The sequence below is a fragment of the Prionailurus viverrinus genome, chromosome E3 (assembly GCF_022837055.1).
Source record: "Prionailurus viverrinus isolate Anna chromosome E3, UM_Priviv_1.0, whole genome shotgun sequence".
NCBI lineage: Eukaryota > Metazoa > Chordata > Mammalia > Carnivora > Felidae > Prionailurus > Prionailurus viverrinus.
Window position 1 is genome coordinate 22,947,278 of NC_062576.1, and position 23,144 is coordinate 22,970,421.

Sequence of the window (23,144 nt, forward strand, 5' to 3'; positions counted from 1 at the left end):
AAAATCAAAGTACTGTATTTAGAAATCCTAGAATCCTAGGCCACTGAAGACAGGGGAAGCCATCAGGAATACAAAAAGCTGGAGACAGAAGAAAGGCGAGAAATGAGGTCTTTTGACTCTGGGACCAATGCCTTTCACATCCCTGCAGGCTGCCTCTCTCCAGGGTCATCAGCCTTTTGATTTCTCTACTTCCCTCAGGCCCACAGGCTCCACAGGCTAAATCTCTGGGAAATTGCCTTTCTCGGGCTCTGAGGCTGGTCCGCCACCAACTAGGAGAAGCCAAAATAATTCATAAGACAGGACACCTCCACCCCATTCAAATCACAGCACCCCTGCCCTTTTGGTGCAGGACAAACAGTTGGTTTCTGTTCTCAGGACGCTGCGCATCATAGATTTGCTTCTTCCTCCACAGCATGAAGCTCCGTGTCTTTATGACAGAGAACTATTGAGAAGCAATCCATGCTGACCTTTACCTGCTGCTTCTGCATTGCGCAAGCCGTCACAGGCACGGGGCAAACGGGAGCGAGCGGAAGAATCAAGTGCAATTCTCCCCAAAGTCAGAAGATGTGCGTTTTATCACATCACCCTCATTTTATCAGACTCTTCCTCCAACCAGCCCATGGGACGTGTCTGTGTGTTTCCATTTCATGGCAAGCGAGATGGATACGTGGCACGCCAAAAACAAGGCTGCACTTTTGAAACCCACTCTCAAAGACCTGAAAGGACCGCTGGTGATAATAATTTTGGCACGTATTTTGTGCCAGGCATGGCACACAGCCCTTCACAGGGATTGGCTCATCTGATCTTCATCTGAGCCTTATGAGGAGGGTGTTATTTTATCCTCTTTTTACAGAGGAAACTGAGGCAGAGGGCAGGTAACTAGCCCAAGATTATCCAGCCGCTTAGCCAATTGCAAACCTAGCATTCAAATACAACTGCCCCAGTTTCAGAGCAAGGATACGATACTGCCTTACACTAGCTTCCAAACTCAGTCACCCATCAGAATTACCTGAAGGACTTTAAAATACCTGTTCCCAGGCCCTTGTCTGTATTTCTAAAGGTGAGCTCTGTTTTTAGCAGGCTCCCCAAATAATCCTTAAGCATTCAACCTGTCTGTATTCTGCAAAGCAGCCATTTAGAAACTGTAGTGGTCTGTGTATTGTTTTGATCTGCCAAACCTCTCTGCTTCCTTTTCTTTCTTTTCTCTATCTATCTATCTATCTATCTATCTATCTATCTATCTATCTATTTTGGTAGCAATGCCTCATTTCTCCTTTGAAAGCCATCCCACCTACACTGTATTTAGACTTGGAGGGAACACTATAAAGATCCAGCCGAGGTCTACTTAGGTAACTTGAACTTGACGAAATAAATACTCTTCTGGAATTTGAATTTAAAACCAAAGCAACACAAGAATCAAAATGAGACACAGCTGGTCTGACTGTTCAGGTTTTCTTCCAATTCTCTAAAAGTACATCATATCTTGGGGTGCCTGGGTGGCTCAGTCGGTTAAGCATCTGACTTCAGCTCAGGTCATGAACTCGCAGTTTGTGAGTTTGAGCCCCGCATCAGGCTCTGTGCTGACAGCTCGGAGCCTGAAGCCTGCTTTGGATTCTGTGTCTCCCTCTCTCTCTGCCCCTCCCCTTCTCATGCTGTGTCTCTCTCTGTCTCAAAAATAAATAAAAACATTTTTAAAAAATTTAAAGTACATCATCTCTTTTCCAATAAATTCTAATCTGAGTTAACCAAAGATGGGTTCCTTTGCACACAGCCAAACAACACCAGTAAAAGAACCACCAATGTGGTAGAAACCCACATCTACCACAGATACCCCCTATACAGCATCCATAGCAACTGATCTTAGCTCTGCCAACATGGGAAATTAATATCCTTATACAGCAACTGGTTGGTCAGTTTGGGATGCCCTTCTTTAGCCAAAATAGATGGTCCCCAGTCCCGATTCTGTCATTTGAATCTATATTTTAAAAAATCTATACAACAGCTCGTTGGGTATTTAATGAAAGCCTAGCCTCGGAGCTAAACAGGCCAACTCTCAGAGCACCTCCAAGCCTCCCTGTGAGGCATCTTTTTGGCATTTGGTAACACACACTCTGGTTACTTAGCACTTTGGCCGTGAATGCAGAAGTTACAGACTGCAATGTTACATAACATAAATTGAATGTATCTTCAGCACAATGATGCACTTTCAGATTTAGATAGGTAATAGATATAAATAAAACAGACAGACTGCCTATACTGTTCAGACTGAACTGCACCTGACATTATTTGTCCTTGAGAGATACAGATGGGCCTTCTTTGGTCCATGTGATGGTGAGATCTTACCATGATGCCAAGAGGGATGGTGAACCCTAACTGTTGTTTCCCCTCTTGGAAGGAGCTAGACAGGCTTGGAGCATCATTAGAGCTCACCTGTGGGGGTCCCCAGTTGGTGTTATGTGAGACTTAACAACCCAGACTTTGAAAAACATGGAGTACGCTGTTATGTTGCTCTATCTGAGCCAAGAAGACCAGCCAATGTAGGTGGGAAGTGGGCAGGACCTCAGACTATGGCAGAGCTAGGACTTCATTCCTTCTCTCAGCCAAAGATGAATTGGCCCAGGTTTATCAGGAGCCAGAATCATTTTTTTAATGTTTATTTATTGAGAGAGAGAGAGACAGAGACAGAGACAGCATGAGCAGGGAGGGGCAGAGAGAGAGAGGGAGAGAGAGACACATAGGATCGAAAGCAGGCTCCAGGCTCTGAGCTGTCAGCACAGAGCCCAACACAGGGCTCAAACTCATGACCTACAAGATCATGATCTGAACCAAAGTCAGACACTTAACTGACTCAGCCACCCAGGCGCCCCCTATCAGGGGCCGGATTCTTATCAGGGGCATCTGAAGATTCTCATTTGGGGGATAAGCTGGCTCCCAGCTGGTGGATGACCTCAGGAGTAACCATATCCAGAAGCAACTGCAATTGCTTACAGGTATACTCAAGCCATCACTCACATTTGATTTCAACTGAATTAAGTGGGAAGCCTGAGTCCACACTGGAGGTGAAGTAGCACCCACGACAAGCAAGACGCAGAAACCAGTTAAAGAATACCCCAAAGTGGTCTCCGGAGCTCTGCAGGCGACAGTCTGGAATAAGACAGTGAGCAGAACTGACAAGTGCACGCCAGAATATGTTCAGAAAATGTGGCCTTTTGTTTTCGCATGTGTGTGTATTTTTCTATTTCCTGGCCAATCATACCATACACAGTGCTTTGCTGCCTGCCTTTTTCACTGAGTAATATATAATGACTATATTCTCATGTCAATAATATTTTAATCACTGTGACTTTTTAAGTATAAGCTGCATATGATAACGTACAGGTTTTAAGCTGACAGTTTTGTCAGTTTTGAAAAGTGTGTTCACCTTTATAGGCACAATCTCAATCGAGATATAGAACATTTTCAGCTGTGGGGTGCCAGGTGGCTCAGTCGGTTAAGTGTCCAACTCTTGGTTTCCACTCAGGTCATGATCTCACAGTTTGTGAGTTCGAGTCCTGCATCGGGCTCTGGGCTAACCGTGCAGAGCCTGCTTGAAATTCTCTCTCTCTTTCTCCCTCTGCCCTCCCTGCACCCCGGCTCGCACACTGGTGCGTATGCTTTTCCTCTCAAAAATAAATAAATAAAGTTGTTGGTTTTTTTAAGAAAGAACATTTCCAGTTGTTAGCAGCCTACCCAGATGTTGTGACATGTTAGTAACTGTGCAGCAACCAAATTTGGGATACACTTTACTTACATAAACCCCATTTGGCAGCCATTTAGGAAGTTTCCAAATTTTTGTTAGTATGAATACTGACGCAGTGAACATCACTTTAGCTACCTATATGTGCATATCCTTAAGCAATTCCTCAGCAAAAATTTCTAAAATTGTAATTCTTAGGTACAAAGGATTAGGCTTAGTAATTATTAGGTCAAAGAAAAGTCATTAAGTCTTTTGATACATGTGGGTAATTTTCTCTTGAGAAGGATTATACTGATTTACACACTCATCAGTAATATATTAGGGTACGTTTTTCCTCCTCTTCCTCTTGTTTATGCTTGCGGCTTGAGTCCTCTTTCTTTTGACATTATTACTAAGACCGTGTTTTATATTTATGTATGTTTTTGCAGTATATCTTTGCCCATTTTATTTATATTTAAGAGGACAGGTGATTCCTTTTTTAAAAATGTTTATTTATTCTGAGAGAGAAAGAGCAGGCACTCATGCAAGCAGGAGAGGGGCAGGGAGAAAGGGGGAGAGGGAATCCCAAGCAGGAGCCACACTGTCAGCACAGAGCCCGATGCAGAGCTCGAACTCATGAACCATGAGATAGGACCTGAGCCAAAATCGAGTCAAACGCTTAACCGACTGAGCCACCCAGGGCCCCCTTCCCATTTTGTTTTCAACCTATGCTTTACGTTTCTCTTATACATTGCTTAGAATTATACATTGTTTATCCAATCTGATAGTCTTTACCTTTTAGCAGAGAATTTCAATCCATTTACATTTATTAGATAACTGATACTATCCGCTATCACTTCTACCATCTTAGTATATATACTTTTCAGAATTCGTAATTCCTTGCTGGCTTACTTTTGTCTTTGTTCCTATATTTTAATTTCTAAATTGTTTCTTCCACATTAAAAAAAAGTCTATGACTCAGGTCAAGAACTCACACTTTGTGAGTTCAAGCTCCATGTTGGACTCTGCGCTGACAGTGTGGAGCCTGCTTGGGATTTCTCTCCCTCTCTCTCTGCCCCTCCCTGGCTTCTCTCTCTCTCTCAAAAAATAAACATTAAAATAAATAAATAAATAAATAAATAAATAAATAAATAAATAGTCTATTTGAACCAATATGTCTATTCCAACAATTAAATAGCTTATTTAGCATTTGTTAATCTAGACTTGTCATTGACTATGGTTTACTTTTTTAAAGTTTATTTATTTATTTTGATAGAGAGAGAGAGAGACAGAGCCAGAGAGAGAGTGCATGAGCACACGAACAACGGAAGGGCAGAGAAAGGGAGAGAGAGAGAATCCCAAGCAGGCTCCATGCTGTCAGTGCAGAGCCTGATGCAGGGGCTCGATCCCACAAACCATGAGATCATGACCTAAGGCAAAACCAAGAGTCGAACATTTAACTGACTGAGCTACCCAGGGGCCCCTATAGTTTACTTTAAAAAAAAAAATTTTTAATGTTTATGTGTTTTTGAGAGAGAGAGAGAGAGAGCAGGGGGAGGGGCAAAGAGAGAGGGAGACACAGAATCTGAAGCAGGCTCCAGGCTCCAAGCTGTCAGCTCAGACAGCGAGATCATCTCACAAACTGCGAGATCATGACCTGAGCTGAAGTCAGATGCTTAACCAACTGAGCCACCCAGGCACCCCTATAGTTTTCTTTTTTTAATTATAGTTGGCACACAATGTATAGTTTACTTTTTTTGCCAACTTTATTAGGTTATGTTGGTAATTGTGATCAAGCTAGCTTATAATAATAACATGTGGTAGCTACTGATTTTGTCAGCCCATCCAAGTTTCCCGACCCTTCTTCTTATAACAGACTCTGCTCTCAGAGCCACAGGGATGTCACATGATCCAGGCCTGATAACTGTAAGAGCTCATTCTCCCAACAACAGACTATCAACCAATCAGAACTCTTCCCCAAGACTGATTATAAATGCAGCAAGAGAAAGCCCACTTCTTCCCCTGGGTCTCCATCTTCCCACAGGGTTGATTATCATTAGGTTGATAGACATAGACATGCCCTATCTACAATAAGAGCAAATGAGGCAAGGACAAACCAGTCAGAGTCCCAGCAGGGAACAGATGTCATACCCAAATTAAGAGAGCTTAAGAGAGTTTCATAAAAGGACCACTTGCAAAGATGTGGGCATGGTGCTGGGAAGCCACAGGGGATACTGCAGTAACTGGGGGCTAGTGAGAGCAAAGGGACAAGGGCAAAGAGTAGCTCCTGGAGCCCAAGGAGAGAATTATGTAGAGAAGACTGCCTTTGGAGGAGTAACCTTAGTCAAAGGGTAGAGACAAGATGACCCCATGTTAAATACCCAGCTCACTCTCCCCTCACTTTCCAATCTACTGGTCCCTCTGGCTGAGCTCAACCAGGAGGGTAGAAAGGCAACCCCCAGTGATGCATTCCTTACAGGTCAGTCTCTCAGGGAGAAAGCAGAGTGGATCCAGAGGGCAAATAAGAGAGCTGGCACAGATGAGGGCCACTGCGGCAGAATGCAAAATGGCCACGACTCGTCCATTCCTGTATGCATCCTGGCAGTATAACTTTGTAGCTCCTCCTCTTCAGAGGTGAGGTCTATTTCTCACCCCTGATTCTGGTCTTAGCCATAACCGGTGTGCCACAAAGGAAGGCTTGAAAAACACCTATGCTTTGGGGATTCCCTCTCTTGCCGTGCTTGAAACCCTAGGCCAGTGTGTAAATGTGCCTAGGCTAGCCTACTGGAGGAAAAAGAGACCACATGGAAGAGAAACAAAGCACCCATGCCAACAGGCTGCCAACTGGCGGTCATGTTAGTGAGGCTATCCTAGGTGATCCAGCACCAGCCAAGTAACTGTCTGACAATGACACTCGACAGAGCCCAGCAAAGAACAGCCGAATAGACTCAGATCAGAAGATCATCCAAGTAGCCCAGAGAATCATGAAAGATAATAAGGGATTGTTGCTTCAAGCTACTAAATTTTGGAGTGGTTTGTTACACAGCAAAGCTAACTGATACAGGTGATAAGGAGAATTCACCTTGCAAGTATCAGGGTCTCAGTTTAAAGTATCTGAGGCCCTTGTCCCTGGAGCTTATTCCATTCCCTATGTCCTTCCCACGAGCCAATCTGTTTTCCTATTGCTAATTTCAGTAGGGTTTCTCTACTTTCAATTAAAAAAAATTGTGAAGCTTTACTTTTTCTCTGTAACCTGATATAGTTTAAAATGTACAGAAATCCTTCGTTCCTCTCAAGAGCATTTACCCACGAAGCCTATTATTCTGGGAGAAGAAAAGTTTCTTGGGCAATGTTCTCATTTCTTTTTTGGTTACTTGCCTATTCTGGTTTCCAATTTCTTCTTGAGACAAAATTGGCAAGTTAGAATTTCCTAGAAAATCGTCCATTTCAACCAGATTTTCAAACACATTTTTATACATATTCATACATTATATATATAATATATATACACATTCTTTTTAATATATACATTCTTTTTAAATCTTCTATTTTCCTTTTATTAAATCTTTAACATTTAGCTCATGATTTATCATGTTTAATATATTTCTTCATAAAGACCGTATTCAAAAACACAAAAGCAGGGGTACCTGGCTGGCTCAGTTGGTAGAGCACGTAACTCTTGATCTCAGGGTCATGAGTTCAAGCCCCACACTGGGTGTAGAGATTACTAAAGAAAATAAATAAACTTTTTTAAAAAATAAAATAAAAACACAAAAGGATATATGCAATATTAGTGTGCATCATCCTTAACTGCCCTGATCCAGTGATGTAATCAGGAAGATACAGGACATAGCAACGGCTTTTATTCAGCATCTTGACTCTAAAGAATAAGAAATCATTGCTAAAACCATAAAATGTTGAAGAAAGTGTCTTTAGACAAACCTACAGAATCCTTTCGTAACTTCTGTACTGCCTGGCAGAGAGCCCCTGCTCAACAAAATTAGTTATTATCATTGGCTATTATTCCTTGACAGGTCAGAAGGTAACTGGCATCCCTTCTTGAGTAGGAGAGACTCACCCAGGTATTAATAATAATTCAGAAACCATTTGTTCAGTGCCTTTTTTGTGCCAGACACTATTCTGGATGTGGCTCAAGTCTCACTGAATATTCACCAAAAAGGAACGATGATTTAGGTATTATTTTCCCCATTTTAAAGATATGAACTAAGGACTACAGAACTTAAATTATTTTCCCAAGATCACTGGCACAGTAAGTAAATGGCAGCATTGAAATTCGACACCAAGGTTTTCTGGCTCCAAAGTCCAGGCTCTTTTCTCAGCATTGCACTCCAGACTTTGAGGTTTTATGTCAAGTAATGGAAATGGAGACAGCAATTACCTCATAAGGGCATGCTCTGGGTGGAGCATGGTACAGAATTATCAGTGCATTCATGATTAGGGGGTAGACAGAGCAATCGAAATGCCCTTAGCTACTTGTACCCAAGGGCTCACCGTGTGGCGGGCAGTGTGCTAAGCACTTTCATGCAATGGCTTTTTAGTCCATTTGTTATTAATGCTACTGTGTTTGTTGTTAACCCCTTTTCATTTTAAGGATTTTAAAAAAATCATTACAACAAACCCATGTGGTTGGTACTAATATCCTAGTTTACGGATAAGGAAACTAAGACACAGAAAAGGAAAATGAGACACCCAAGTTCCGCAAATGACTTGCAGAGTCAGGACCTAGACTCTGATAGGTCTGCCTATAGAGTCCACAGTCCTAACCACCATTGTCTCCGGACATGATCAATAAATTACCTAGCTTCCCATTTGTAGCTGGAGATGGTTAAATCCTATAGAAACCTGGGGCAGAGAAAAAATGAGATGCATTCCCGTATGAGGTTGTCTATGACTCTCTGAACCACACTGAGATCTGTGGATCTTTTACGAAGTCCAGTGTGATGGTTTCCAGGAATTCTGTTCTGTGGTGGCCTCTTGGGTCAATGGGATCTGAGTAGACTGACCAGAGATCCTTCCCCCACCACCCCCATGAAGAGTGGAGTCTATTCCTTTCCCACTTGAATCTGGGCTTGGCCGTGAAACTACTTTGTTTAGCAGGACATTATCAAACATGATGCGCAGGCTGAAAAAGCACCTATGTGTTGGGGCATGCTCTCTTGCTCTTCTTGGAACCCTGAAACCACCATGTGAACAAGCCGGAGCTAGTTACCTGGGGGATGAGAGGTTATGTGGAGGAGAACCAAGGAACCCAGGCTGACAACCTGCTCACTGCCAGTCATGTGAGTGGGGCCATCCTAGATCATCAGATATCCAGAGACACCGGCAAGAGCCCTTTACATTTTGTGCCCAGGACAAGTACCTCACTTGACTCACCATAGTTCCAGCCCCAAGAGACAAGTCCTCTTTTCTTGTTCTAAGAAGATCTCCTGGGAGGCTGTGTATGTGGTTAGTATTCTAAGTGCTGGGTAACTATAATGTCATATGTAATGCTTATGGACCTCTCTACAAAATCCAAGAGACCACAGGATCCAGGGCTTCCAATGAGGAGGGACCAAGACCATGCCTGCAGATGACCAGAGGTAACACCCAGAAACTCTGCCATATTTTCAGGTCCCCCACTGGCGGATGCCTATTATATTGTCTCTTCCCATTTGCGCTGAATGGTTGGATCGGCAACTAAAGTCACTGGGACAGAGCCTGTTTGTCAAGTTTCCTCAGGTTAGCCTAGTAGGCCATAATGTGGAGCTATCTGGAGAAGAATGCCAACTACACAAAGTTCTACTAATATGCAGAATACTTCCTGGCTCAGACTGGGGTTAGAGTAGCAAAGGGGTAGAAGGAAGGAGCCTAGCACATCCCTTTGCATAGATGGAGACTGTGCTTGTCTGCTCCATGAGCTTGCTGCACACCAGGTCCTCCAAGGTCACACAGGAGGAGGGCATCCCTCCCTAACTGCATGGCTCTTACAGGCAGCCAAAAGAGAGCCTGGCCAGGTTGGCGAGCAGGTGTGACCAGATCTTTAATCATGTCTCCAGCCACAGATGGGAAAAGGTCAATGAACTGAGTCAAGCCAGTTCAGGAGTCTGGACCGATTTATCATCCTTAGTGCCAACTGACCTTCTTGGAACTATGTCCAGAGATAGAATCATTCCAAGTAGGCTGCCAAATCCTATGCATGCTAGCTGCAGGGAGTACTGTCTGCCATCCCCACACCCAAAGCAATGAATGGCTGCACTGCTCCATTCATACGCACAGGGGTCTCCTACCACTTAGGGAGCTTGCATGCCCCTAGGAAGGACTGCCAAATGGCAGGCAGGGGGACTGTGAGTCCTTCAGAATCACTTGGTGGCCATCTGTCCTTGCTGCCCGCCCAGCATATATTCACTGTTATTCATTACCACCCGCCATCATCATCTTCACACATATAGCGCTTGCTATGTATCAGACACTTCTACAGATAAATATACACACTGGATACTCATAACAAGAGTATCATTTTATCCACCTTTCAGCTGAGGAATCTCAGGCACAAAGAGATGTAAGTACTTTACGTTGCCCAAGGTCACCATTTCTGAGCCTAGGAATGCTGGCTCCATCCACAGTCTAGATTTTAACCAGTACACAATCCCTCTTCTCCAGTTCTCCTCTGAGGGACCACACCTCCCCAGCACTCAGATCACCGAGTGGCCAATGGCGCCTCCACACCAGCAGTAGGCACATGACCAGACCTGGCCAGTCAGCATCCTTCCGGCTACAGGTAACCCATGGCACAATGAGACTTCAGCCTTTGTCATTTGAACTGCAGCATCGATAAGACATAAGACCATAGGTATCTCAGCCCTCACGCTCCCTTAGGAGAAAAGCCTTTCTAAAACAGGTACCAAGACAGGAAGCTTAGCCAAGAAAGGGAGAAAGGTCCTGAGGACCTCCTTCTGGTGGTGTCTGAAGCCAGTCTCTCTACCCTTGAGCTTTTCAGCTTCGGGGACCAAAAGTTTCCCTTTCCACATAAACCAGTCTGAGCTGAGTTTCTGTCTTAGGCAACAGGAAAAAAAGTCGATAGATAGAGCCAAGATACAGGAAACATCATCCTCTTGGCTGCTGCGTGAGACTGAAGCCTTGGGCTGCATGAACATTCAGAGCTGCCTAATGGAGCTAGGATGAACCCCCAAACTTCCCTGCTTATTATCCTGGGGAACGAGAGAAGGAATTGCATTAAAAGGGCCAGGAAGCGTGATGTAAGAGAACGTGACGAACGGGCCCATCTTCCTCTCTGCAGAGAAGTCTTGGTTGTTTCACGGTGAACTTTTGGAGTTCTTAAACCCAAGGACCACAGTTTCCGAGCAAAGGAACTGTCACCACAAGCTCTAGAGTGTTCATGTTGCTGTGGCGACAGTTACGCCCCTGATTTGCAGCAAAACGGCAGATGACCACTTACAGAAGGCCAACCCTGGTCGACAAATGCAATGACAGAAGGTAGTCACCACTCACGACTGGCCAGCCATCAGCTGTCAGGTCTAAGTGGGTAAGGACCGACCCAGTAATGAAGACAATGCCACTGGGGGAAATCCCAGGAAGGTGAACCAAAGCAGGAACGAAGTAAGAGAGGCAGGGGTAGTAGCCACACACAGGGGATGCAGTTCATTACTGGGCCAAAGGAAGAGTGTGCGTGCTGCACAGTCCCACCAAGGCGTGTTCAGCTGCATGGAAAAGAACGCCCCCTAACAATGAGACTTTACTAAGAGGAGTTCCTCATCTCACATACGCACTCCGGGCAGAAGAGAACTCAGAGTTGGCTCTGCAGCTCACCGGTGTCATCAATGACCCAGGTTCCTTCCGCTCTTCTCCCCGACTCGGGATGAGTGCATCTCCCTCATTAACCCAAAGGTGCTGCCACAACTCCGTACATTATATCCTCCCACAAAAGTCCCCAACAGGAAAAAGGAAGGGATGTCTGCTCTTATCAGAAAGTCCTTCCTAGAAGGCCTCCCCCAAGGGTCCCACTGAGCAGAACAGGATCACCTGGTCACTCACTAACTACAAGGGAGCTTGAGAGGCAAGTATCAGGCATTTTCAGCTTTTGGCATGATAGCTGACATCTGCCAGAAAGAACACAGGGAGGGCTATGAACAGCTGTTGAGTAGGCTTTCGACGGTGTACCCCAAGCTTTGGGCCCCAAAGCCCCAAGGCTTTATTTGTTAATGTTTATTTATTTTGATAGAGAGAGAGAGACAGAGACAGAGACAGAGACAGAGACAGAGCGTGGGTGGGGAGGGGCAGAGAGAGAGGGAGACACAGAATCCGTAGCAGGCTCCAGGCTCTGAGCTGCCAGCACAGAGCCTGATGCAGGGTTCGAACCCACAAACTGTGTGACCATGACGTGAGCTAAAGTCGGCCACTCAACCAACTGAGCCACAAAGGCTCCCCCCACAAAGGCTTTTGTCATATCCTTATAGGGCTCATACAGTCATTCACTATTAAGTTTCCTTAAATCAATTTATCTTTTGTTTAATCTAAATACCTTTATTTAGGTAGGAAATTTTACATCCCTACCGTAAATTCAAAAACCACTACCAGACACATTTTTCTAATCTATATTAAAATAAGTTCATAATGATTAAAATAAAAGTTATTTGCCTGTTTTACCCAGCAGGACCCCCTGCCCCACCAATAATAGCCAGACTTTGGGACACACATAGCAGGGTAAACTCCTTTTCTCCTAATTCTTGGGCCCTGGTATCAGGAATCCCCTCACAAACTTCTATAAAGCGCATCGTAAGGTACCGTCCTGACTACATTTTTACAGTAGTGGGAACAATCTAGCATCTGACCACCAGTCTCCATGCCCCGCCCCCCCCCCAAAGATGAAGACATTTAGCAAAACCATAAGAGGGGAACTAGCTGGCTTCCTAGGAAGTCACACCCCACTCCCAAAATGCTTTGTTTTATCCTTTCTGCTAAAATGAAAAATGTCTCAGAGGCTGAAGGGACCACCTCATGCCTTGGAATAAGAACAGTCCAACTTTTGGGGGGGCACCTGGGTGGCTCAGTCAGTTAAGTGTCCAACTTCAGCTCAGGTCACGATCTCACGGTTTGTGAGTTTGAGCCCCGTGTCGGCTCTGTGCTGACAGCTCAGAGCCTGGAGTCTGCTTCAGATTCTGTGTCTTCCTCTCTCTCTGCCCCTCCCATGCTCATGCTCTGTCTCTCTCTGTCTCAAAAATAAATAAACGTTAGAAAAAAAAAGTCCAACTTTTTTTTTTTTGGTGGGGGGCGTCTAAGCATACTCCTATTTACCCAAAAGGAGGCACTGACTATGGGCTGAGAGAGGTGACAGGTGACCAACGCCCCATTACTTACATCAGAGGCTGGACCTTTGTCAGCGCCTGGGCAGGAGAAAGTGACAAATTCATGGCACCGCTTGTGCACGACGAAACAGCAGACTGCAAAAGACAAAATAAGGGTAGGAGGAAGGGAGGAAGGGAAGTGGAGAGGGGGGAGAGAGGGAAAAGGGGGAAGAGATCATTAAACCTGACTTCTCAAAAAGCAAAGGCTTTTACACCAAAATAAACAATGACATCAGCTTCCACACCTTACCCTTTTTTTGAAGCCAAACCCTTGGGTACCCTCCTGCCGCATCTTGCAGAAGTGTTAAACTAGGGGTTCAAGAGATCACAACCGCTCAAAATGACACCCCTCCCCCTCCCCAAAGATCACTTAAGCCGTCTGGTCTTGCGCTGGTTTTGAAACAGAATGTGATCTCTTAGATTGGGCACCACAAGATGCCGTCAGCTCATGTTTAGATCCAGAATGCATAAGAAATACATATCTTTAAACACGAGAATCACACTCAGAGACTGACATGCATAAGAGGAAGGGCCGTGCAGAAAAACAAAGTAAGCAGAAATGGCAGACCCGTGACCCCGCTCACCCAGAAGCAATGCCAACTGTAAGTGCAAGAGTGGAAGAAAAAGCCACAATGTTCACATTGTTACTACAGTAGTTTGTAACCAAATACATGCATACCTATATTTGAACTTGTATGAGTTAAATGCATCTATGATATGGCTCCACTATCTGGGAATTACACACTCGGGGGAAGGGGCAGTCAGAGGCTGTATACAAAATAAAACTGATTTGGGCGGCACCTGGGTGGCTCAGTTGGTTGAGCGTCCAACTCTTGATTTCAGCTCAGGTCACCATTGCAGGGTCATGGGATTGATCGTGAAGCCTGCTTAAGATTCTTTCTCTCCCTCTCCCCTCTCCCCCACTCACACACTCTCTCTCTCTAAAATAAAAAAAAATATTTTAACTGATTTTTGTTGGTGTGTTTCAAATCTACCTTTACAAACTCCAAACTGTGGCTTCCTGGAGGACGCATGCCACACTGCAGGAACCAGCTCAGAATCTTTCCCAGGAATATTCTCAGCGAATGAAACAGGCCAGGAAAGCTCAAGACTATCCCTAGTGATACAGTGAACCTGGGCAACAATCGCCAGTGGCTGTTAACATCACAAAAAGACTCGGCCTGCCTACTGGTGAAAGTTACCACGAAGTACTCACCACCTACCCAAGTACTCTGGCCAAAATAATCAAGCCTGAATCAGTTCAAGCATTTGGATCCAACTACCGATTTACAGAAAATACAAGTGACAGAGACACATATTAAATGACATCACAGGGAGGCAATGAGGAAAGAAATTTTTTTAATTTTTATTTATTTTTGAGAGAGAGAGAGCACACGGGGGAGGGGCAGAGGGAGAGGGAGACACAGAATCAGAAGCAGGCTCCAGGCTCTGAGCCATCAGCCCAGAGCCCGATGCGGGGGCTCGAACTCACAGACCGTGAGATCATGACCTGAGCCGAAGTCAGACGCTTAACCGACTGAGCCACCCAGGCGCCCCACAGGAAAAATTGTTTTAATATACAACATTGTAGAAAAACTACAAGACAACCAAATGGTTTCTTCAACAAAGTAGTTGCAAAGAGGACAGGAGAGACTTTTAGAAAAGTTAAGCTCTTCTGCAGGATACTGTAGGGGTGGGGACACTTATGGAATGCACAACACAAAGTGGGAAACCTAATATACACTGTGCTTTTAGTTACTAACAGTGTACCCACAGCAGCTCATCAATTGTAACAAATGTACCACACTGCTGACAGATTTTTTTTAAGTGCTTTACATATATTACTTTGTTTGATACTCGTAAGGATACCTTAAGGCCTTTTGTTATTTTAATTGAGATATAATTGACATGTAACATTATTATTAATTTCAGTGTACAAAATAACGATTCAATGTTTGTATATACTACAAAGTAATCACCCAAATGCCTAGTTAACATCCATCACCCCACATTGTTACCAATTTTTTCTTGTGATGAGATCTTTTAAGATCTTCTCTCCCAGTAACTTTCAAATATACAATATAGTCCTATTAACTGTAATCACCACACAGTACATGACATGCCCAGAACTTAGTTCTTTTGACCACCTCCATCCCCTGCCTCTGGCACCAACCAAATTGTTCTCTGTGTCTATGAACTTGGTTTTTGTTTTTGTTTTTAAGATTCCACATCTAAGTGAGATTATACTGTATTTACCTTTCTCTGTCTGACTGATCTCATTTGCAAGATGTTGATAATAGAGAAACTGAGGGGGGATAGGGTTGAGGAAGCATATGGGAACTCTCTGTACTTTCTTAATTTTTTTATTTTAGAGAGAGAGCATGCAAGCAGGGGAGAGGGACAGAGGGAGAAAGAGAGACAATCTTAAGCAGGCTCCACTCAGCACGGAGCCCAGCACAGGGCTCAGTCTCATGACCCTGGGATCGCGATCTGAGCGGAAATCAAGAGTTGGACGTTCAACCAACTGAGCCACCCGAGCGCCCCAGAACTCTCTGTACTTTCTTACCAAGTTTTCTGTATATTTAAAACTGTTGCACCTGCTTCGGATTCTGTGTCTCCCTCTGTCTCTGCCCCTCCCTGCTCGCACTTTGTCTCTCAAAAATAAATAAGCATTAGAAAAAAAAAATTAAAACTGTTCCAAAAGAAAAAAAAAACTGTAAGAAGTAAAGAGTAGGGCGGAGAAGCAACTTATATATTCAAAGAGATTTAAGAAATCTATCAACTAAATGCAATATGTAGACCCTGTTTAGATCCCAGTTTAAATAAGTTACTAGTCTGGACAATAATGAAATAATCAGGAAAATGGATACATTCACTTTGTGATGATAAGAGGGAATTACTGCTATGGACAGGGGATTAAAAAACTTTTGATGTGGTTATTTTTTTGTTAAAGAATCCTCATCTTTGAGGCTACATCCTGAAATCTCTATGGATAAAATGATTTAATTAAAATAATTAAGCATGACAGGAAGGAGATAGAGAGGGAAGGGTTATAGATGGGGAAAAAAATTAGTCATGACTAATCATTATTTGAACCTGAATGATGGACACATGAGGATTCATTATACTAAGCAGTCTACTTTAATTTTTTTTTAATGTTTTATTTATTTTTGAGACAGAGAGAGACAGAGCATGAACAAGGGAGGGGCAGAGAGAGACACACACAGAATCCGAAGCAGGCTCCAGGCTCTGAGTCAAAGAAACAAAACCAAGAGTCAAAGAAAAACACAGGTCAGGGAATGAAAAATATTATTGCCAGAATTGGAAACTCAGGGGTTGGGGTGATAGCTGAATGGACACGGCTAAAGAAGAATTTAGCACACTGGAAGTCTAAATTGAGGGACTGCCCCAGAATTCAACAAAAGGTGTGGGAAGGCATAGAAGAAATGATACAAACATGGAGGATAGATCCAAACATTTTAATATCCATCTAAATGGATGTTCAAGAGAGAACAGAGAGAATGGTAAAAGTGCAATCAAAGAAAATAGAAAAAGAAAATTCCCTAAAGATTAAGAAGAATTTGAGTCATTAATTTGAAAGAAACAATCAAGCAAGCATCAGTATGTATAAAGGAAGAAAAGACTGAGAGTGACAGCATCTGGGATCATTCCAACATGTCCAGCAGGGGCAGGAAGAGAGAAGGGGGAAGACTACCAAAAAAGGAACCAAAATAATTTTGACATCCGATTTCTCATCTGCAATTCTGAATTCGTGAATATGATAGAGCAGTATCTTCAAAGGCTTAGGAAAATTCATTTCAACTGAAAACCTCATACGAAGCCAAAATGGCATTCAAATGAAGGTTCAAAATAAAGACATTTCCAAATACAGGGACCTAGAAAATTTACTTCCCACAAAAGGAGTACTAGAGTATATACACCCCACAAAACAATAACCCCACCAAAAAATGAATGAAAAGAGGCATAAGAAACAGTAGTGAAAGAAAGAACAAAAACAAAGAGGGAGGGCCGCCTGGTCCACTCAGTTGGTAAAGCACACCACTCTTGACCTCAGGGTTGTTAAGTTCAAGCCGCACATTGGGTGTAGAGATTAGTTTTTTTTTAATCTTTAAAACACACACACACAAAGGGAGTGAGGAGGAGGAAGACTCTAAGTCATAAGAAATGGGGGTGGGAGAAGGGCTGTAACACTGAGATGTGCAAAGAGTCTTGTCTTATTCCTCAAGAGGTTATGGATACTGAGAAAGCACATATAAGACACTGTAAGCTTGAATATATGTGCTAACAATTAGGAACAAGAATAGAAATATTACGTATAATTTTCAGACTACTGAAAGAAAAAACTGGACAAAGAAAACTCAATCCAACTACACTTGAAAGGGCCCTCCCACACGCCCAAATTTCATATAAATATTATATTCTTTTCTTTTTTTACTCCTGTATAGAATGACTTACACTTCAAATTCTTTAATCCATCTGTAATTTCTTGGCACCCGATGTGCATGGGAATCTACTTTGCCTTTTTTTTTTTTTTGTCCAAATAGGTGATCAGTTGTCCCAATGTGTTTCATTGAATAATCCATCCCTTCCTATACACTGGGGTCTGTCTCTGGACCTTCTGTTCTCTTCCACTGGTATGTCTTAGAGCACAGCAGTGTGAGTTTTAATTATAGTAGCTTTATAATATGTTACATCTCGGCAGGGCAAGTCCTCTCTCATTATCCTTACATCCAACATTTTCTTGGCAATCACTGCGTGTTTATTCTTCCAAGTGAACTTTAGAATCAGTTTACCAAGCTTTTAAAAATACCAATGGAATTCTTATTGGAATTGTATTTAGTCAACCACCCCCCACAAAGAAATATTCACTGGAACTTTGTTTGAAATTTGTCTCAAATTTAGAAAAGTGTCAAGAGAGCTGACACTTCTACAAACAATGAGTCTTTCTATCAGGAATAGGGTGTCCCCTTGTTAAAATCTGACTTTGTGTCATTTAACGAAGTCTTCAATTTTCTCCACAGGTCCTACACATTTCTCATTCAGTATGAGTTGAGGGAACCTTTTTTTACGCAATTGTGATTTGGATATTTTTTTCCATTTTATTTTCCAACTGGTGATGGTTTACAAATAGAGAAACAATATATTTATTTTGTAAGCATTTTTTTTAACTCTTAATAGTTTTTTTCTGGGTTTCAGTTGCTTTCTTTGAGGTTTCTAGAAAAAGAAACATATTAGACCCGTTAATAATATTTTTTTCCTCTCTGATAGATACACCTCTTTTCTTTCCTTATCTTTCCCCCTCCTTCTCATATTTCCACGTTTGTAACTTTCAGAATAACGTGGAAAAAAGGGGATGAAAACAGACAGCCCTGCCCATTCTGAACTTTTACCAGCTTTACCTCTCCCTTACTCTCTTCTCAAACTAATTCTTAGAATTTATACTTCCCTTGGGAACTGTCCATAGTGTTCTCCTCAGTGTATGTCCACTGTGTCTGCTCATCTAGAATGATAATATGCACCTTCTCATTCTTTCTTCACATTGTATTTTTAGGTAGTTTCTCTTTTTATTTTTTCCAGAGATTTGTCCCATTCATTGTCTATTTGATTTTTCTACCATTAGAGATGCAAATCATGGATATGTTTCTCAATTCAACTGCTTTTTTTTTCTACGTTATTCATTGCTACTTTTATTTTTATTGCCCTGCTTATTTTAATTGTACTACTTATCCATATTTGTTATTGCATTACTTCCTAGTTAGGAGGATGAATTCTGGAGTCAGGTGGCGAGGTGTGGATCCTGGGCACATTATCTTATCTCCCTAGGCCTCAGTTTCTTCTCTGGAAAATGACGGTGATAATAACAGCAACTATATTACAAGGGTGTTGTCAGAATTAAGTCAGTTAATACATGCTCAGAACTGTGCCAAGGATATCAGGAGTATTCATCAAATGTCTGCTGCTATTATTTATAGTTCTTTCTCAAGCTTCTTGAATGAACAGCTCAGTTAATTTATTCCCATTCTTCTTCATTAAAAATTCAAGATTTTTGGGTGCCTGGGAGGCTCAGTTGGTTGAGCATCCAACTTCGGATCAGGTCATTATCTCTCAGTTTGTGGGGTGGAGCCCCACATCAGGCTCTGTGCTGACAGCTCAGAGCCTGGATCCTGTTTCAGATTCCATGTCCCCTCCCCCTCTCTCTTCTCCTCCCCTGCTAGTGCTCGCTCTCGCTCTCTCTCTCTCTCTCTCTCTCTCTCTCAGAAATAACAAATAGATAAACTTAAAAAAAAATTAGGGGTACCTGAGTGACTCAGTCAATTAAGCGTCTGACTTCAGCTCAGGTCATGACCTCACGGTCTGAGAGTTCAAGCCCCACATCAGGCCCTGTGTTGACAGCTCAGAGCCTGAAGCCTGCTTCAGATTCTGTGTCTCCCTCTCTCTCTGCCCCTCCCCTGTTCATGCTCTGTCTCTCTGTCTCTATCTCAATAAACAAACACTAAATTTTTTTTTAATTAAAGATTTTAAAGCTAAAACTTCCCTTTCAAGTACAGCTTTGGTGGCATTGTATGTTTTATACTGAGTTGCCATTTTTAAGTTACTAAGTGGTCTCTTTCGGTTCTAATTTCAACCCAGAACTGTTTAGAGAAGTTCTCCCCCACCACCGCCATTTACAAGTAGTCACTGTGGTCTAGAATCTTTCTTCAAAACATCTAAAATCTCAGTTAAGATCTTATTCATCCTTAGTCTCTTTAAGGGGGCAGGGTGCAGGATTCATCTCTACTTTCCTAGTGTCTGCTCCAATTCCTGGCACATAAGCGATACTTAGTAAACCAGTGTTTTGTGAATCAACGAAAAAAAGAACGAATTACCATCAGCCACAGAAGAAAAAGAAAGCCCAATCAACCAACCTCTTGGTAACACGGAGCTCTGGCAGGCCTTCCACAGTCCACCACCATGAACAGGAATAGAAGTACAGTGGCCATTGTCAAGGTCTCTTTAAGGGAGCCTTCCAACTGACCACAGAAATAATCCATTGCCACCAAGCTAGAATCAATGTGCCAAGTGACTTGACTACACTCCAGCCTACTCCATGGAGAAGCTGGGAACATACTGGAACATCGATGAGCTTCTGGTACAGGCACCTCCTTTACACAATGCGTTTCTGGAAGTTGTGTAAATCAAATTCCCCATTAACTAAAACACTATAAAGAAAAGTAGTAAGGCTGGCTATTTAAAGAAACAAACTAAATCCTTTTGTGATACAAATAAACACCCCCTCATTTCTGTTTGGCAAATTCAGGGTAAAATCAGTTTTTCTTTAAAAAGAGACAACATTTACTGAGCTGTGAAACACACACCAGGTCCTACTTTCAAACAGGTACTTGGTAAGAGCCAAGAATTCCTAGATCCTTCATGGTTTATTCAACAGCTCCTTGCTCTGCAGAAGTTAAAAGCCTGCAGCCCACAGCCCTCAGCCCTCAGAATCCAGCCTGTAGCCATGCTTCACTAGGACTATACAATGGAGTCTCAAACTCAAATGCCTGGGGGCCAGGTGAGCAACGAAACTGTCCAAGGGTCAGGTGGAAGAATGCATGCATGACCTAAAAGGGAAAATTAGGACTCAGCTCTAGTAGGGAATGAGATGAAAGGTCCCAGCTCTATCCACCTCCACCCCTCCCTTTTTACATGTAAGATCGTGAAGGTCACAGGCCAGCTCTGCAGGTAGAATAATGCCTTCCTCCAACCCTCACCAAAAATGTCCATGTCCTAATCTGTGGAACTTGTGAATGTTACCTTTGGTGGAAAAACAGACGTTGCAGATGTGATTAAATTAAGGATCTTGAGATGGCAAGTTATCTTGGACTATACTGGTGGGACCAATGTAATCACAAGGGTCCTTACCAGCTGGGGGCAGGAGGGTCAGAGTCAGAGGAGGAGATGTGACAGCAGAAGCGGAGTTTGGAGTGATGTCACTGCTGGGAAGGAACACGAGCCAAGGAATGTGGGTGGCCTCCAGCAGATAGAAAAGGCATGGAACAGATTGCCCCTGGAGCGTCCAGAAGGAACTCAGCCCTGCTGACACCTGGATTTTAGCCCCATAAGACCCATTTCAGACTCCTAACCTCCAGAACTGTAAGATTATGAATCTGTGTTGTAATAAGCCAGTATGTTTGCAGTAACTTGCTACAGCAACGATAGGAAAACAATATCCCAGCTACTGGTTGATCCCAGAAGCAGAAGACCTTAGTCAAAAGCCCAGGGTACTTCTCTGGAGCATCTGTCCCAAGAACACACTGGGATCCTGACTTCATTTCACACTGCACCCCACCCCTAAATTCCCAATTCTAACCACTATAATGTATCTATTCATTGCATCCAAAGGGGTCTGAATCAAGTTATCAACATTTCATTTTTTCCTTTCGGAGTTGATTCTCTCCTTCTACCTCATTCTCACTGGGATCTCTAGTGGCAAATTGACATCCCTGGAAGTAATCTTTGTCCCCGAATCCTGCAACATCTGCCCGAGACAGAAATTCCAGGGCTAGTTGCAGGTGTCTGTGGAGGGAGAGGTAAGAGAAGGGCCCTCAGCTCTTTCCTCAGCCCTCACCTGTCTCAGCTTCCAAACAGCTGGCTTGCAAGAGAGAAAATCCTGTCTTCTGCCAAGAGTTACTTGGGGCTCTGCTGGACCTCGGTTTGAACCTTCATTTACCACCTATACGCTGAAGCCATTACTCCAACCACTATACCTCTCTGGGCCTCAGTTTCTTGTCTCCAAAATGGGAACAATAAGAGTATCTACTCCCAGAAGGCTGTTTTGAAGCTTAAATGAGACAATACACACAAAGTGCTGGATGGACAGGGACACTGGAGTTGGAACCACCAGTCCTCGTATCTTGCTTTGCAATGGCTGGGGAGGACCCCTTTTTCCTCCCGGGTCAAAGCCAAATCACAGGCATGAAACTCTGCCTAGTGTCCAAGATGAGGCAGGGCTCCCCCGTATGTTTTCCCAAACCATCTCCACAATCAAAGGCACGGTTTGCACCCAACGCCTGGCCCCCTGGCATTCAGAAGACTGACCCACACGGTCACACTACTTGAGTCCACAGAGGGATTTCACATCCGTGATTTCACCCGAGCCTCATCACGGCCCTGTGAGGAAGACGTTTTGACCTGCATTGTGTTGACAGAGGTGCTAATGCTTAGAGAGAAACGATGTGTCCAAGGGCGTCCAGCTAGTCAGTGGCACTTCTTGTACGAGCAACCAGGTTTGTCTTCCTCTAGAGCCCACACTCAACTAACACGGTGTCACTGCTTTTGTGTTTGTCATCTATCTCACTGTTCCAGAAGAAATCCTCCCCCGCTTTCCTCACCCCCGCCATCCAGTCAGTTGCTAAATCTTACTGAATCTTCCTTCGCAACATCTTTTATACCATATCCTCTTGTACATTCCCCACTGATTCCACCCTAACTGCCCCCAGCAACTCAGACGCGCAATCTTGCCACGAAGCCTGGTCTCCCCAGAAATGGACGAGTCCACCTTGATACCGTATCCCTACGAGCCAAGGTTTTCCAGAACTGCAAAGGAGCTGCGGCCACCAATGTCACACGACAGCCATGATTTCTAAATGAGATGTCATGTACAAATGTGCAGCAGGAGGGCACAAAGCAAAAGCTCTCAAGGAAGGTTTATTTTACTTCCTTCCAGGTTACAGGGGTTCATGGGACAAGCTCTGTAGCCAAGCTGCCTGGATCCTACAGCAGGTGCCACTATTTATTAGCTCTGTGACCTTGAATAAGTCCATTGACCTTGCCGTGTCTCGGGTTCCCAGTCTATAAAACAGAAACAATAAGAGTACTTTTCTGACAGAGTTGTTATTAGGCTTATGAATTAACCTTGGCACAGTGTATGGACACAGTAAGTGCCAAACAGATACTAAGTATCGTCAATAAGATTCCTACCTACTCCCCTCCACCCCATGCAGCCTATACACTCTTTAAAAATTCATGCTCTGGAAACTCACTCTTTATATCCTTTCCCTGCTGTGACA

The 23,144-nt window shown here is 43.5% G+C and overlaps 1 protein-coding gene across 3 annotated transcripts in view; it reads right to left on the reverse strand.

Annotated features, from left to right (window-relative positions):
- PRKCB (protein kinase C beta) overlaps positions 1-23,144 on the reverse strand; it is a 328,794-nt gene that overhangs the window by 182,690 nt on the left and 122,960 nt on the right. For all 3 annotated transcript variants that reach the window (XM_047838436.1, XM_047838435.1, XM_047838437.1), the window contains one exon: positions 13,091-13,173. In XM_047838436.1, the coding sequence (XP_047694392.1) occupies positions 13,091-13,173 (83 nt within the window). The remainder of the gene's footprint in view (positions 1-13,090; positions 13,174-23,144) is intronic.